Here is a 12,969-nt window from a genome sequence, read left to right on the forward strand (position 1 = left end):
AAGAGGATTTGCAAATCATTGTATTCTGTTTTTATTTACATTTTACACAACGTCCCAACTTCATTGGAATTGGGGCTGTACATACAACAAAATGTGTCCTCTGCATTTAACCCATCCTAATTACAGTTAGACACAATCAAACCACTAGGAGCAGTGGGCAGCCACAGTCTGGCTCCACATGTATAGACCCTGTCTTGGTCAGGGGCAGAGCCTAAATAAGCATGTTTTTGATTGTTGGAGGAAATCAGAGTACCTGGAGGAAACCCACACAGATACAGGGAGAACATTCAAACTCCACACAGAAAGGCTGGGAAGCAATCACACAATCTTCTTGCTGAGGCACCTGTGCTAACCACTAATCCACCGTGCCACCATTAGGAAAGCTGCATTAGCATGCACAGCCGAGGCAAATATGATTGACCATTATGAATGATGAATTGTATGGCATGCCATTTGAATTCATTCATCCCCTTTTTAAGTTATATTTTTATATCATAACTTCCCAATCTGACATTTCACGCCTGCTGCCATTTGTCTTTCAGATGGTGATTCAAATCAACAGCACAGAGGAGAAGTTGGTGGAAAGCTTACCTTATACTGCTCCTCTAACAAACACAAGGAAATAAAGCTTTTCTACCTGCAGAGAAATTCTGGACAGCACAACGTTGAATTTGTTAATGGATTTTATGAAAACAGGAACATCTCAAACACATGGCCAGGCACCACTCTTGACCGCAACAACACGTCTGTGCACTTTCACAACCTAAAGGTCTCTAACAACGGGAACTATCAGTGCATCATTGTGTACAAAGACGAAGGAAAAAGTGAAGAAACACACCGTGTCTTTGTGACAGGTACGTTCGTGAGGAGTTTTTTGATTTGACTGTTGATGGATGGGGTTTATGTTGATGGGACTTTATTCCTATATCACAATACAGCAAACTATTACAGATTCAAAGCTTCTCATATCAGTATTCTTCCAGCTCCTTTCTGATAATATTTACCTTCAACAAATAAATACATTACCTTTTAAATCATAGGAGATGAGAAGTTTGTAGGTTTATCCTGTTAACAATATTTAAGGTAACAGGTCACACAGTCTCAGGACGATATACTGATGCAGGACCCAAGAGTCAGAACTAAATTGGGCAAAAAGGCTTTTAAAGTTGCTGCCCCGTCCACTTGGAACATTTTGCAGAAGGACTTCAAATTGACACATCTTGTAACTGGGAGAATTTGAAACAATCGTAAAGGACATATAATTAAGATTTAAGAATTGGATTGTGTAATTGCGTTTTGTAACTATGTGCTGCAGTTCTGTTTTTTGAATGTGTGTTCTTGTGTTTGATGTAAGTATTTTGCTTTTGTGCTGCCGTCTTGGCCAGGTCACTCTTGAAAAAGAGGTTTTAATCTCAATGAGTTTTTTTACCTGGTTAAATAAAGGTATATATATCAAGGTTGGGTAGGATTACTTTGAAAGAATACTGTTGGGAAAGTGTAGGTACACGGACCCACAACAGGGGGCGCAAATGAACGGACAATGGAGTAGGTCAAATAACAACACTTTACTGTTGTGAATGTGCACAACAAACACAACAGGTTACAATAATAGACAAGAGTCAATTCACAAAGGTGTCGTGTGGGCAGGCTCGAAGATAGGAGACGCCTGTCCAAAGCAGAACCGGAACCACACGATTTCCTCCGCCACCAGACCCCAGGAATACTGGAGCCGCCAAGTCCCGAACTCCCAGGTGGCCACTGCCTCCGCGTGTCAGACCTGGTACTGCTGGCGAGGACAAAAAGCAATTAAATGAGGGCGCGTTTGCACCCAGGAATCCATACGGCAGGAAAGCTACCACCACCTCTCGTTGGAAAAGTAGTCCACAATACAACGCACAAAGTTACAAAAGAATACTGTCAAACAGTCAGCTGAGGTACGTTACCTTCCAGGTAGAACGATATCTCGGCAAAGAGGTGGAGATGACGTCTTGCTGATATACCGATGCTGATCCAATGAGTGGTGACAGCTGTCATAGGTGATGAGTGTCAGCTGTCACCCGGCTGCTCCTGTGAGGCGGCAGCGCCCTCTGGTGCCTGAAGCCCGCACTCCAGGCAGGGTGCCCTCTGGTGGTGGTGGGCCAGCAGTACCTCTTCAGCGGCCCACACAACAAATACATGTGGATTACATGTATGTATGTACATACATTTGGATTACTTGTAATCTGATTACTTTTGGATTACATTTCAAAGTAATCCTACCATTTATATATATATATATATATATATATATATATATATATATATATATATATATATATATATATACACACACTGTTACTCATATCATTATAAATATGAGCTATTTAGCTGATTTTCATGATTTTTTAAATGTTTCAGTTGGACCAAATGTGCCTAAAACATTTACACAGTACTTATTCAAGGTTTATTCACATAAACATCAACAACTTAAAGTTTAGGTGACACATAATGCGTAATGTTTTCATGAATATTTAAGACTAAAATTAAACAATAGTTTGAAATTTATCCTTTCCTGGTGCACAATTCTTGAAGAGATAAATATTTGGATTTTGAACTGCGCTCCACTAAAAAACCAGGACCTTCCCGGTGTGCCGACATCAGAGAAGAAGGAGGAGGAAGTTGTCATCTCAGGAACCATTATCTTAATTGTCCCTTAATTTATGGATTAATTTATGGATTTTTACAGACTATTGGCGTCCCTGTGGTTCGAGTCGGAGCTGCACCATGTTTTCGGTGTCAGAACGCAGAATGGCAGGTAGAACACTTATATTGACGAGCGTGCACTTGCATGCAGTCCCTGGCTGCTCCACTCCACACTGAGACAAAACTGAGTATTTTCAGATTATTTTATTGTTTTCTGGAACATGGGATAACGTCATCGTGCGCAGACTGAGATGTTATGAGCACATGAGGCGCTGCGAGTCTTTTTCTTGCAGCGCAAAGCGGCTCGTTAACAACACAGACTGGATTGATCAGCCTCAATAACTGATTACAGCTGGCGCTGGAACCTGGCATCAAAGTCCTGTGTGACAAATGGAGTTTTCTTCAACCAGTATGCAGGGCTACATGTCGACACACACATACGGTCAATTTGAAGTTTCCAATTCATCTAACCTGCCTCTGTTTGGAAGTGGGAGGAAGCCAGAGATCTTGGAGAATACCCATGCAGTTATATCATGTGCACTGAACTCATCCCATATGACTTAGTCAGTCAAATCATTTATCAAGAGCACAGCAAGTAGCACATACGCCTAGACTGTAGGTCAGGATCAGGCAAGATGACACCCCATGCCACGCCCCCTTTTGAAAAGTCTGGTTATGGGCCTGTGCTGTAACGTTTTTACAGTAATAAACTGTTGTATGTTACAGTGGGCACACTGTACATTTTAGAGTAACACTATAATGCTGTCAACTGTAGCTGCCAGTAGTTTACTGTAAATTAAGAGGGGAACTTTTGTGCAGTGTTCCCATGTCTCGGCCCTCCCACTGTTTTCCAAAGCTGACCTTTAAATTTCTTGTTAATTCTTCAGTCATACGCCTGACACTCTTCCTGTTGTTCAATCTAGCTTTCATTCTGTACGTACTTCTGCAGGCATTTCTCCATTCTTTACTGAGTCACTGTTTTATCATAGTACAGAAACAGCATTAGTGAAGGTTACGAATGTCTTATGGCCTCAGACAGTGGACTCATCTCTGTGCTTGTTCTGTTAGACCTCAGTGCTGCTTTGATACTGTTGACCATAAATTTTATTACAGAGATTAGAGCATGCCATAGGTATTAAAGGCACTGCGCTGCGGTGGTTTGAATCATATTTATCTAATAGATTACAATTTGTTCATGTAAATGGGGAATCTTCTTCACAGACTAAGGTTAATTATGGAGTTCCACAAGGTTCTGTGCTAGGAACAATTTTATTCACTTTATACATGTTTCCCTTAGGCAGTTATTAGACAGCATTGCTTAAATTTTCATTGTTACGCAGATGATACCCAGCTTTATCTATCCATGAAGCCAGAGGACACACACCAATTAGCTAAACTGCAGGATTGTCTTACAGACATAAAGACATGGATGACCTCTAATTTCCTGCTTTTAAACTCAGATAAAACTGAAGTTATTGTACTTGGCCCCACAAATCTTAGAAACATGGTGTCTAACCAGATCCTTACTCTGGATGGCATTACCCTGACCTCTAGTAATACTGTGAGAAATCTTGGAGTCATTTTTGATCAGGATATGTCATTCAATGCACATATTAAACAAATATGTAGGACTGCTTTTTTGCATTTGCGCAATATCTCTAAAATTAGAAAGGTCTTGTCTCAGAGTGATGCTGAAAAACTAATTCATGCATTTATTTCCTCTAGGCTGGACTATTGTAATTCATTATTATCAGGTTGTCCTAGAAGTTCCCTGAAAAGCCTTCAGTTAATTCAAAATGCTGCAGCTAGAGTACTGACAGGGACTAGAAGGAGAGAGCATATTTCACCCATATTGGCCTTTCTTCATTGCCTTCCTGTTAATTCTAGAATATAATTTAAAATTCTTCTTCTTATAAGGTTTTGAATAATCAGGTCCCATCTTATCTTAGGGACCTCATAGTACCATATCACCCCAATAGATCGCTTCGCTCTCAGACTGCAGGCTTACTTGTAGTTCCTAGGGTTTGTAAGAGTAGAATGGGAGGCAGAGCCTTCAGCTTTCAGGCTCCTCTCCTGTGGAACGAGCTCCCAATTCAGATCAGGGAGACAGACACCCTCTCTACTTTTAAGATTAGGCTTAAAACGTTCCTTTTTGCTAAAGCTTATAGTTAGGGCTGGATCAGGTGACCCTGAACCATCCCTTAGTTATGCTGCTATAGACTTAGACTGCTGGGGAGTTCCCATGATGCACTGAGTGTTTCTTTCTCTTTCTCTTTCTCTGCATTTAATCATTAGTGATTGATCTCTGCTCCCCTCCACAGCATGTCTTTTTCCTGGTTCTCTCCATCAGCCCCAACCAGTCCCAGAAGACTGCCCCTCCCTGAGCCTGGTTCTGCTGGAGGTTTCTTCCTGGTAAAAGGGAGTTTTCCTTCCCACTGTCGCCAAGTGCTTGCTCACAGGGGGTCGTTTTGACCGTTGGGATTTTTCCGTAATTATTGTATGGCCTTGCCTTACAATATAAAGCGCCTTGGGGCAACTGTTTGTTGTGATTTGGTGCTATATAAATAAAATTGATTTGATTTTTTGATTTTAGGTGTTTAAAGTTATTCACTCATTTCAATACTTCTCCCTGAAAGTTAACTTCTACATTGTGATTTTCAGCAAACCGCAAATGTTCTAAAATATTCCAATTAATCGCCGATCCCCTGCCTTTCAACAACATCATTTTGTTGATTTCTCAATACTTCCTCCTTTCTGGTGCCACATCACACGTCAGATCAGCTTAGGTCTAAAAGTGCTGCACATTGCCAAATTCACCGCACAACAGAAATGCCACAGGTGTAGATTTGCAACCACCATAGATGACAACTGGTTCATATCCAGAAAGCCATGTACCAGCTACAGTTTGCTGATACAGTTGCACCTTGGTCTTTTCAGGTTGCTGGGGTCCTTAACACTGAGACACCTGCCACATGCCTATAGAAGCAGGTCTCCTGAAGTAACCACTCATTTGACACAATGTCTAGAACCCAAGGATTCTCAGATTAGACAGGAATCACCAGGTGCCTCACGTATAAAGACGTGTGGACTTTCTACTGAAAGTTGGCGTACGCCAAAACCCTGAATCTGACGTAAGCACAAATATATTCAGATGTATGAAAGTGTGCGTAGGCATGAATTCACGCACGTTCCATTTGTACATCCCATTGAACGTGGAATTGAGCGTGGAACCAAACTCCTCCCTGGCCACGCCCTATTTAAATATGCAGTTTTATGTAAATAGGCCCTTTGAACAGGGATTCCCCACAATGTCACATCAGACAACATGAATACAGAAAAGAAATCATACTACAGATGACTGGAAATTCTGTGGAGACACGCAGGGAGAGTTTATTCGATACGCTGTTAAACGGATTAATCATGAAACTGGAAAAATGTTCATGGGAGCTGCTGAGCGTGAGTGTGTGAGGCCGACACACAGAACAGCGCACACACACTGATGTTAAAAAGGTGAGGCGCGCATCCGCTGACAATGTGACATTCCCAATTTACACATGCGTTTATTGACAAAATACTGAACACAGGAAGCCTGTTAAGTAGCTCTGCAGCATCATCAATCAAAAATAAAAAAGACATTAATACTAATAATAATAATAAAGCCATGTACCTTATCCTGTAAAACAATATTTAAGGTACATTTAAGGCGCATTAAAACATATCTGAATGCACACATGCCCAAATGTGTCCACGCTGGTTTTCATTTGGAACAATTACACAAATAAATAAACTATTTTAACACAAGCAGCCCCCCCCCATGCCTCGCCGTGCCAGCTGCCTGATGCACATGTGTGCACCACATATGATTTGAACACTGATGGAATGAAAATGTTTCCTATTAACAGAAACAAACTCATCATGTGATGGCGCCTTTATAACAAAATGTGTGCAGTTAATAGCTCCGATTACATTCGTGAAACTGGCTCTTGCTGCAAAATGTGCTGTAAAGTTGTAATGTACCTGATGACATTTGGATGATTGTGGCTCGGCGCAAGGTTGACTGGCACACGCCTGACTAATCAGCTAGCTCATGCTGGAATACCCCTGATGCCAGGATGCCCAGCGTGGTCAGCACCTGTGTGTGCACCGACAACCCCGGCTCCTTGCCATATTGCGCTCTGGGCCAAGCGCATTTCTGTGCGCAACTCCAGTAACAGTGGCCTCGGTAATCTAAATCAGTTTCAGAGCCAATTATCCTCATTTTGTAGTAAATCTTCGTGTTCCCTGAATACACGCTCACATCGGATTGCACCATTTGCAAGTTTCTCTACCAATGCCATTGTTAGTGCCATTTTACATATCACTTTGCGCATGCTTTTATAACCATCCATATAATTGCAAACACATTAGGTGTGTTAAATGTTCATCAGCGTGTCTCTGATGTGCACATCACACTGATGACTTCTTGTTTTTACACTTTTAACTTGTTCCCTGCGTCACCTGTACTTGTTGGAGATGGCACAATAGCTGTAGAAACGTACGTACGCCAGCCAGGATTTTTGCGTGATGCACCGCACATTTCCACGCTCAAGTCACTTTTGATACCTCTGCGCGTGGCCGTGGAGATGTGTGTATGTCAGGTTTTTGTGCTTTGGCTGAGTTATGTCAATGTAAAGTGCCAACTTTCTAATCCTACATGACTTATTCTCCAGAACATCTTTGTTGTGGCAATCCCTCGTGGATATCTATATCCAGTTGTTGATCTCGAGAAGGCTGTTCCTGGGTTTGTTTAATGTGGGAACTGCATGGTAAATGGACTGCATTTATATAGCGCTTTTCCATCTGCATCAGACGCTCAAAGCGCTTTACAATATTGTCTCACATTCATCCCAGTATCAGGGTGCTGGCATACAAGGTGCTCACTACACACCGGGAGCAACTAGGGGATTAAGGACTTTGCTCAAGGTGCCCTTAGTGATTTTCCAGTCAGGCTGGGATTTGAACTGAGGATCCTCTGGTCTCAAGCCCAACACTTAACCACTAGACCATCACCTCCCCCTATTGTTTGTTGCATGCCAACAAACACACGATTCTTGGCAGATCCTTAGCCTGGTCTGATGGCTGGGGAATCCCGGACAATCCTTCTCCTTCACAGCCACTGGGTTAGCAGCCATCACCTCCTCTGCCTGATCCGTCGTTGTGGACTTCTTGTTTCACCAGAGCCCCCTTTGCCATCTCGTGTTCAGAGTTCCTGTTAGTGGCCATGGGGCACATGAGGTCCCCACCATATTTCACACCAATAGGCAACCCTCACCTTGATCTATTATCAAGGTGTCACAACGCAGATGAAGGGTTGGATTTTGACTCCCACTCCAGAAAATACGATGTTTGCAGAGTTGAAATGCAGTTGACGGTTGACTTCTTTATCATGAAAGCTGACAACTGATGCTGGATCCTACTGAAATGACCCTTGCAGGTACACAGAGAGTGGTGTAATACTCCCATAGTTGTTGTAATCATGGCAATCACACTTTCTTTTCCAGAGAGGGACAACAAGTCCTTTCTTCAGCTGCTGTTAACTCTAAGAGAGCATCATCTCACAATGTCATCTCAAACAACATAAAATGTTACAGGTTAGGCTTGTCAAGCGATAATGGAAGTGTCTAAAGAAAACTTCAATAGAAGACAATCATCTTGTTGAGTCAAGAAGGGCAAATGCATCAGAGGGTTTATTTGTGTCAACATAATCAGACATTATTTTGTTTTTGTGAAGTTATATTGGGATCTACCATGGCTCACTCATTCAATCTGGACTCTCTCATGTCTAGCGCCCTACAGCAAACCCACAGTCTCAGTGAATTGTTCTGATGAAAGCCACTCCTACATCTGCATGGTGACATGCTCCTCACATGGCGGCTACCCGGCCACCAAGGTGACATGGAACATCTCTGTGCCTGTGAATCATAGTGGCGAGGCGTGGAAAGTGTTTAGCAGCAGCGAAGTAAGCGATCCAAACTCCAAGTTGGTCAACAGCTCCAGCACAGCGCACTTCAACTGCTCCAACAGAGTGCCACAGTCCTTCGGGTGCTCTGTAGGGATCGTCATCTCGGACACATTCACAGTGTGTGAGTACTGCATTTTAAATTACAAAAGACTAAATGTGCTCTTTTCAAAGGTATGTTATGGGCAAGGTTGGGTAGGATTACTTTGAAAGAATACATGTGGATTACATGTATGTATGTACATACATTTGGATTACTTGTAATCTGATTACTTTTGGATTACATTTCAAAGTAATCCTACCCAACCTTGGTTCTGGGTTATCAATCAGTGATGAAATTTTAGGAATCTTAAAAGCCAGTGGAAACTTTTGGGCCCACATCCGCTTTATGTGTAATTTGCTTACTCTGAAACCTTTCTTGTCAACTCTGCAGATTGAAAACCACAGAGTTTCAGCTTGTTTTTGCTTAATGTTCATATCAGTTGATGTACTGAAAGTAGTTTAATTCAAATAAAACATTTCACTTTACCCATTTTTTGACCACATCTCAGTCCAGTTAAGACTAAACCTTCTAATTATTGAGGAAAAAAAAAAAACCCAGATTCATGTAAAGACTGTACACACTTTATGATTATGATACATAGCTCCCTCCCCAACAAACATTTTTTTAATTGACCCACTAAGGCAAGTACACAACCATGAAATATATCACACATATTTGAACTCATGTGTCTGTTATTGCATTGGTGATTCTTTTAATTAATTTCATTTTTTTTAAAACAAGAGCAATCACAGATTTCTGACGTCCACCAATCCAGATTCGGATCACCTCCCAAAAATTTAATGGAGTCTTCCGTGCCCTAATATCTATCTGTGGTGCAATTTTGGTCAGAATCCATGAAGTAGTTTAGACATAATTCTTCAAAGTGTATATAAAGTGAAATCTTGATCCAGAATACAGATCTGGATCACCTCCAAAATTTACTGGAGTCTTCCGTGGCGTAATATATGACCCTGGTGAATATATGGTGAGAATCCATGAAGTAATTTTGACGTAATCCTTCAAAGGCTGTATAAAGTGAAACTTGATCCAGAATCAGGATCCGGATAGGGATCATTTTCAAATTTAATGGAGTCTTCTATGGCCTAATATGTATCTGTGGTGAAAAATTCATCTAAATCTGTGCGGTAGTTTTGATGTTATCCTGCTAATAGTAATCCTTCAAAGCCTATATAAAGTGAAACTTGATCCAGAATCTGGATCCAGATTGGGATCATATCCAAATTTAATGGAGTCTTACATGGCCTAATATGTCTCTGTGGTGAAAATTTCATCAAAATCTGTGCAGTAGTTTTGATGTAATCTTGCTAACAGACAGACAAATAAATAAACCCTGATGATTTTATTATGTCCTTGGTGGACGTAATAAGCACTGCATCATGTTTTCAAATTGGAACTGTTAGGGTGTACAGCATGTTTATGATTGTGATAAAAAAAACGGTTGGGTTCATAAAGTTGTGATATAATCTTTATTAGTAATGTTTGTGACATGTGGCGTTGCAGAAAGAAACTGGAGACATTCATCACGAAATACCCCGCGCGCAGTATTATTTCCATGCAAAGTGCAGTAATATATACTGGGATGGGGTGGGTATTTGGTTGAAGCCTTATGTGTTTAATGTAAACTGGGATATACAATGAAAAAATTGGAGATTGGCATAATATTTATTTAGAGGATGTGACAAACAGACACCATAAAAAGTCAGTCACAGTCGCCAGCCTTCAAAACTATTTCAACCACTGGTGACCTTGAAATGGAGGTCAAGGTCACTGGCCTTCGAACCCATGTGAAGTACTCCTCCAAGGCATGTACCCACCAAATATGAAGTTTCTACGAGCAAAAGGTGCAGAGTTATGTTGTAGCAAAGGATGTGACAGTTGTGACCATTGGTGACCTTGAAAAGTAGGTCAAGGTCACTGGCCTTCGAACCCATGCAAAGTACTCCTCCAAGGCATGTACCCACCAAATATGAAGTTTGTGCGAGCAATAGGTGCCGAGCTACGTTGTGGGGAAGGATTTGACAGTTGTGACCATTGGTGACTTTGAAAAGCAGGTCAGAACTGATGGACGGACGTGATCAAGAAGGGTACTCGTCAGGGAGGCCTATCCTCACCCTTCATCTTCAATCTTCTATATCAGGACCTCGTGCAGGAACTGTCAGATATGCATTGTGGTATACTCCATTAGGTTGACACTACCTACAACTGTGTTGTTTACGCGACGATTTGCTCCTCTGTATTTGACCTCTCTGGGCTGCAGAAGCTCATAGATGCAGCGGATCGCTATATTAATCGCACGACTTCGCTGTAATCCGACGGAAAACTACATGTGTGACATTTGGGAGAAGCTGTTTCTCAGAATGGAGGTGGAACTCTCGGTGGTATCCAGCTCACTGAAAATTCCGAAGTGAAGCACCTTGGTGTCATCCTTGCAAACATATGCGCAGCCACGCTGAAGCTAGGTCCAAAGCGGCTCGTAGAGCATTTTACTGTCTGCAGGGCGCAGGTCTCTGCGTCAACGCGGTAACCCTGGGTACCATTACCTGTATTTATACTGCAGCTCTTCGTCCTGTGTTGACATACGGTCTTGAGTGTATACCAGGGTAAAACCGCATGAATCAGCTCGAGGTTACCCAGGCAAATTTCTTAAATCTGTGTAGGTGTTAAGTCATATTGTAAAAATGTTCTACTACTTCAGGCTTCGAACATAGATCAGGTTCATACTTATGTTGAGATGCAACAGCTTTCTCTGTTTAAGTCTATGTTTGTATCATCTTCACGTACTCATGGTGTATGTAAATATCTTCTCACTCGCGTTTTTAAAGGTGAAAACTCTAGTCAAAAGAATTTAGTGTCTGCTGTTATTCAAACATCTAATATAGTACAACATATCGCTGGCCAGATATCTCTGTGAGAACTCGTCAAAGGTGTATGTAAACGTACGTTACGTTTGAGACCAGAGTGTGGTATCTCGGACAGTGTCAAGTATTTTTGTTTACTAGGCACGATATATCAATGGTCAATAATCTTTTGTCTCCATTCTAGTCCAGATCATTTCTATTTTGGTTATTATCATGTTGTTGTTTTGTAATGCTTTTATCATGTGTTTTTATGTCTCCATTGGAGGTTAATAAAATCAAATCAATCAAATAAAAAAGTGGCACCACAAGAGATCACACCTATAAAGACTATTTTTTTAAAAAGTTATGTTGTTGGTTCCCTCTTGTGCTTTTTATGACATGGTCAATCTCTGTCTGGCATAATAATAATATAATAATAATAATAATAATAATATAATAATAATAATAATTGTTTGTATCTAAGGTGAACCCCGAGAAGCCACTTGAGAGTTTCACCATTTGGCGATAGTAGCCATCTGTGCAACGCTGTTTCTTGGTCTTTGGCATTACTTGTACTGCTGCTGAAGAACTGCAGAAAAGCGTAAGTGTATAAATGCGATTTGTCACAACTGTTTCACGTTTTTGCGCTTTTACTTATGATCAGACAAAGATGTCATTGATAATGTGTTTGATTTATTTAATTTTCTTTCTAGGAGTAATGTAGATGTAGAGTCTGCATGCATGTAAGTAGAAGTTTAACACAAATCATGCTTATAAGTAAAATGTCACATAGGCATAGTTACAGGACAGGGTGACAATTTAGGGAAATTCTGAGCAAATGACATGAAAAACGTAAGCTATGCATCCACAGACGTCATATTCCTAAGTTCCCTAAATTAGCCATTCCCAAACTTAAGGCCCCTTCACACATAGTACGAATAAGTACAAATCAGGGCGAATCATGGCGGAACAGCTCATATGAGTGAACCACAAAAACATTGAGCCAATGGGCAGCATGAACGTGCCGCTGCAATGGTTTTGTGCACACGGTGTAACGACATCACGCAGCTGCTGTGAAAAAAAAAATACATGATGTGACGGTTCCGTGCACACAGGAACACAGTGCGAGCAGCTGTAGCATGTGTAACCACACTGCGCCGCTGCTGTCAAAAAAAACAACATGCGACCCACAGGATTCGAACCTGCAATGTCCAAAAGCTCTGATTGCCAGCCAGAAACGTTACCACTGAGCTACCATTGCTGTCCTATAAAAGGTGTGTGAAAATGCCTGATATCAAGAAAGACATGGACGTATTGCACGTGTCATGCCTGACACACGCGTCTTATGGACAGCACGCCGCAGGACAGACACCACGTCATGTGGAACA

The 12,969-nt window shown here is 41.4% G+C and overlaps 1 protein-coding gene across 1 annotated transcript; it reads left to right on the forward strand.

The window, feature by feature from the left end:
- Positions 1-432: 432 nt before the first annotated feature.
- LOC117508901 (CD276 antigen-like) lies at positions 433-12,300 on the forward strand. The gene is made up of 4 exons (XM_034168743.1): positions 433-439; positions 543-854; positions 8,508-8,854; positions 12,295-12,300. Exons 1-4 carry the CDS (start codon positions 433-435, stop codon positions 12,298-12,300), a joined length of 672 nt encoding a protein of 223 aa, XP_034024634.1.
- Positions 12,301-12,969: the final 669 nt, after the last annotated feature.

This window comes from Thalassophryne amazonica, chromosome 4, assembly GCF_902500255.1.
Source record: "Thalassophryne amazonica chromosome 4, fThaAma1.1, whole genome shotgun sequence".
NCBI classification, from domain to species: Eukaryota; Metazoa; Chordata; class Actinopteri; order Batrachoidiformes; family Batrachoididae; genus Thalassophryne; species Thalassophryne amazonica.

Bases quoted from the DNA above. Each gene is read 5' to 3' on its own strand.
- LOC117508901 (XM_034168743.1), top strand. The intron at 855-8,507 runs GTACGTTCGTGA...TCTCATGTCTAG, and splicing joins ACACCGTGTCTTTGTGACAG to CGCCCTACAGCAAACCCACA.